The sequence below is a fragment of the Aethalodelphis obliquidens genome, unplaced genomic scaffold (genome assembly GCF_003676395.1).
Source record: "Aethalodelphis obliquidens isolate GAN/ISIS:26980383/991018 unplaced genomic scaffold, ASM367639v1 scaffold21, whole genome shotgun sequence".
Taxonomy (NCBI): Eukaryota; Metazoa; Chordata; class Mammalia; order Artiodactyla; family Delphinidae; genus Aethalodelphis; species Aethalodelphis obliquidens.
Window position 1 is genome coordinate 28339455 of NW_020837965.1, and position 3829 is coordinate 28343283.

Here is a 3829-nt window from a genome sequence, read left to right on the forward strand (position 1 = left end):
GGCCGACCATGGTGCTGCCGCCCCCGGACCGGCGCCACGTGTGCCTGACCACGCTGGTGATCATGGGCAGCATGGCGGTCATGGACGCGTACCTGGTGGAGCAAAACCAGGGCCCTCGCAAGATCGGCGTGTGCATCATTGTGTTGGTGGGCGACGTGTGTTTCCTGCTGGTGTTGCGCTACGTGGCCGTGTGGGTAGGCGCCGAGGTGCGCACGGCCAAGCGCGGCTACGCCATGATTCTCTGGTTCCTATACATCTTCGTGCTGGAGATCAAGCTCTACTTCATCTTCCAGAACTACAAGGCGGCGCGGCGCGGCGCGGCCGACCCGCTGGCACGCAAGGCGCTGACGCTGCTGCTGTCGGTGTGCGTGCCCGGCCTCTTCCTGCTGCTCGTGGCGCTCGACCGCATGGAGTACGTGCGCACCTTCCGGAAGCGCGAGGACCTGCGCGGCCGCCTCTTCTGGGTGGCGCTGGACCTGCTGGACCTGTTGGACATGCAGGCCAACCTGTGGGAGCCCCCGCGCACCGCGCTGCCGCTCTGGGCCGAGGGCCTCACCTTCTTCTACTGCTACATGCTGCTGCTGGTTCTGCCGTGCGTGGCGCTCAGTGAGGTCAGCATGCAGGGCGAGCACATCGCGCCGCAGAAGATGATGCTCTATCCGGTGCTCAGCCTCGCCACCGTCAACGTGGTGGCTGTGCTGGCGCGCGCCGCCAACATGGCTCTCTTCCGCGACAGCCGCGTCTCGGCCATCTTCGTGGGCAAGAACGTGGTGGCGCTCGCCACCAAGGCCTGCACCTTTCTGGAGTACCGCCGCCAGGTGCGCGACTTCCCACCACCCGCGCTGGCTCTGGAGCTGCAGCCCCCAGCCCCCCAGCGCAACTCGGTGCCGCCGCACGCGCCGCTGCACGGCCAGCCGGGCCGCCCCCACGGGCCCTCACCCACGCGAGACGCCCTGGACACGTGACAGGGGCCGCCCAAGGGCGCTGAGACGCGTGGCTGCAGGCGCACGGTTTGCATGGGATGGGGTGGGGGCGGGCTCCCAACGGGGCTAGGTGCGGAGAGTGCCCGAACCCAGGGGGGTGGGGGGCGACCCCCGGCCGCTTCTTCATCTCAGGAATCCTTCGGACCACGGACCTCAGCCCCTGCTCGGCCAGTCCGCCCAGCGTGGGCGCCCGTGTGTACGGCCTGAGCCAGAGCGGGAAGGGTCCCACCTCCGCCTGCTGGGGGCCTGGGTGGGAAGGGAGGACAGAGTGGGCGGAGGTCTGTTCCCCTGGGGTCCCTGGGTGGGGGCCTCTGGCTCAGAGTTTGGGACTAAGGAGGCCTCTGTCATTTTAAAGACTCTTGTTTACAGTTTTGTATGGAACGTGGCACTGCTCTGCCTGTTTGATGTGTCCAGTCTCTTGATAGCTGCGGAGGGGCGCCTGAGGGGCGGGGTGTGAGCGAGTGACGGTGGGCGGCTGGGCCGGTCCACTTCTGTCCTTTCCCGGTCTCTCTGGGCAGTCAGACGGGGACGGCAGGGAGGACCCGTGGGAGAGTGGGTCTGCGGGGCCCTAGGGTCCCGCCCCCTCCCCCGACGGTCTGTTTTGGGTTCCTGCCTCTTCCGGGAGGAGCCCCTTGCTGGCCCTTGGGTCTCCGCCTAGCGATGGGGCCATTGCTGTGGGGTTGCCTTGGCTGTGAGGCCCGGTGTCCCGGTGTCAGAGGCGGGAACTTGGCGCACTCCCAGGGCAGAGAAGACGGCTCTGGGCTCACGGAGCCCCAGGCTCACCCGTCCTCCTGGGCGTCAGCGCTGGTCCGCGCCTCCTACCTCTGCCTCCACTGGCCTCCATGGCCCTGCGGCGCCAGGCACACTGGTCCTGACTTGGTTTAATGGGCCATGTGCCCTGCCCCCCGACTTTGAGGGTCTCCGAATGAGGCCCAGGCCGGCACCCACCGTTTTCATGACCGGGGCTGTTGTCCGGCTCGTGGCCCGAGGTGTCTGCCCTCTGGGTTTGCCTTGGGAACAAGATGGGGACGTCCCAGCCTGCCTTCCCTGGCTTCCTGAGGTGGTCTGTGATGGCCAGAAGTGACAGCAGCGCCACCCAGCTGCTCCCTGTCTGTCATCGCCTCACTCATCAGCTCACAGCTCCTGTCATCTCAAAAACAGCTTCCCAATTCGGGAAGGAGAGGGCGGGGACTCCTCCTTGCGGCTTCCCCTGTTGGTAGGGAAGTCCCTCTCAGAAGCCCCCCGCGTGGGCCGCTCAGGGGCCCTGGGCCAGAACTGGTTCCATGACGGCCGTGTTCTGAGGGCCAGCCTCGGGGGTGGGGTACTTGCCTCACTGGGTCTGGGGTCTGACAGCCCGGGATGCCAGTGGAAGACGAGGCCCCTGGGTTTGAGGCCGAGGGCCTTGCCCTCTTCCCCGGAGTGAGGGGCCTCCGCGTCCGCCTTGCTCCTCCTGGAGTGGGGCTCAGACGCACCTCACCTGCTGTGGTGGGGCTCAGACGCTCCTCACCTGCTGTGGTGGCACCAGGCAGAGTCTGCCCTGCACGACGCAGCTCGGCCCCTCAAGACGAAAACACATTCGAACTCCTGACCCGTCTTCTTCCGTTCCAAAGCACGTTCACTTTTTCTGTAGGAAAATAGCTTCATCATAGTAAAAACCCAACTTGGCAAAATCGAACTCCCTCATGTTAAGTAATAACTAAACTTCACATTATCCGATTCATTTTTTTTTCTTTTTTTTTTTTTTTTGCGGTATGCGGGCCTCTCACTGTTGTGGCCTCTCCCGTTGCGGAGCACAGGCTCCGGACGCGCAGGCTCAGCGGCCACGGCTCACGGGCCCAGCCGCTCTGCGGCATGTGGGATCTTCCCGGACCGGGGCACGAACCCGCGTCCCCTGCATCGGCAGGTGGACTCCCAACCACTGCACCACCAGGGAAGCCCTATCCGATTCATTTTGTCCAGTAACGTGGTGGAGACCCAGTTAGTGATAAGCCCAGAACAGAAGCCACCACCGTCATCGCCCCTGTTAGGATGGCCGCCACGTCTTCTGCTCTCTGGGGACCCTTTTGCCGATGGCCCAGGTGGAGGAGGGATGGGACACTGCAGTGTTGCACGGCCTCTCATGGCTGAAGCGTGAGTGGCTTAATCTGTGGCAAAAACAAGGTAACTGCCAGTTCACCGGAGAAAGACCAAGGAGAAGACCCGTCAGTCAGAGGGTCTGAGGCTGGGCGCTGCCCGAGGGCTTCAGACTGGCGGTGGGCACTCACGTGTGTCAGCTGCGTCAGTATGCAGGGCGCCCGGGGCGGACTTCTCCCAGGGAGACAGCTGGAGGTGGGGTCGCACCAGGGGGCTGAGAGCAGAACGGCAGCGGTTCGGAGCGAGTGTGTTGGTCAGGGTTCTGTGGAGAGACAGAGCCAGTGGGAGAGATACGGAACAGAAGAGACCCTTTATGAGGGGTTGGCTCACGCAACCGTGGAGGCCGAGCGGGCCCATGACCTGCCAGCTGCGGGCTGGGGGCCAGGAGGACGGCGCTGTCGTTCAGTCTGAGTCCGAAGGGCCACGGAGCAGGAGCGCGGATGTCTGAGGGCAGGAGAGGATGGACGTCCCAGCTCAGGCAGGGGCGAACCCACCGCCCGTCCCCCCTCCCCGCTCCTCTCTCCAGGCCTCCAGGATTGGGTGAGGACCGCTGCACGGGGAAGGCCATCTGCTTACACCCTCACCGACACACCCAGAAATAGCCTCACGTGCTGCCTGGGCTCTTGTGGCCCAGCCTGCTCGACACGTCAAATTAAGTGTCACAGGTGGGGGCGAGGCTTGGACAGCCGAGGGGTGGGAGGAATGGCAGAGAG

The 3829-nt window shown here is 64.7% G+C and overlaps 1 protein-coding gene across 1 annotated transcript; it reads left to right on the top strand.

The window, feature by feature from the left end:
- Positions 1–6: 6 nt before the first annotated feature.
- TMEM121 (transmembrane protein 121) lies at positions 7–1385 on the top strand. Its single transcript, XM_027120858.1, has one exon. It carries the CDS (start codon positions 9–11, stop codon positions 963–965), a length of 957 nt encoding a protein of 318 aa, XP_026976659.1. The 5' UTR covers positions 7–8; the 3' UTR covers positions 966–1385.
- The last annotated feature ends 2444 nt before the right edge of the window (positions 1386–3829 follow it).

Excerpts from the sequence above, each read along its gene's own strand:
- TMEM121 (XM_027120858.1), top strand. The coding sequence starts at position 9 with ATGGTGCTGCCGCCCCCGGACCGGCGCCACGTGTGCCTGACCACGCTG.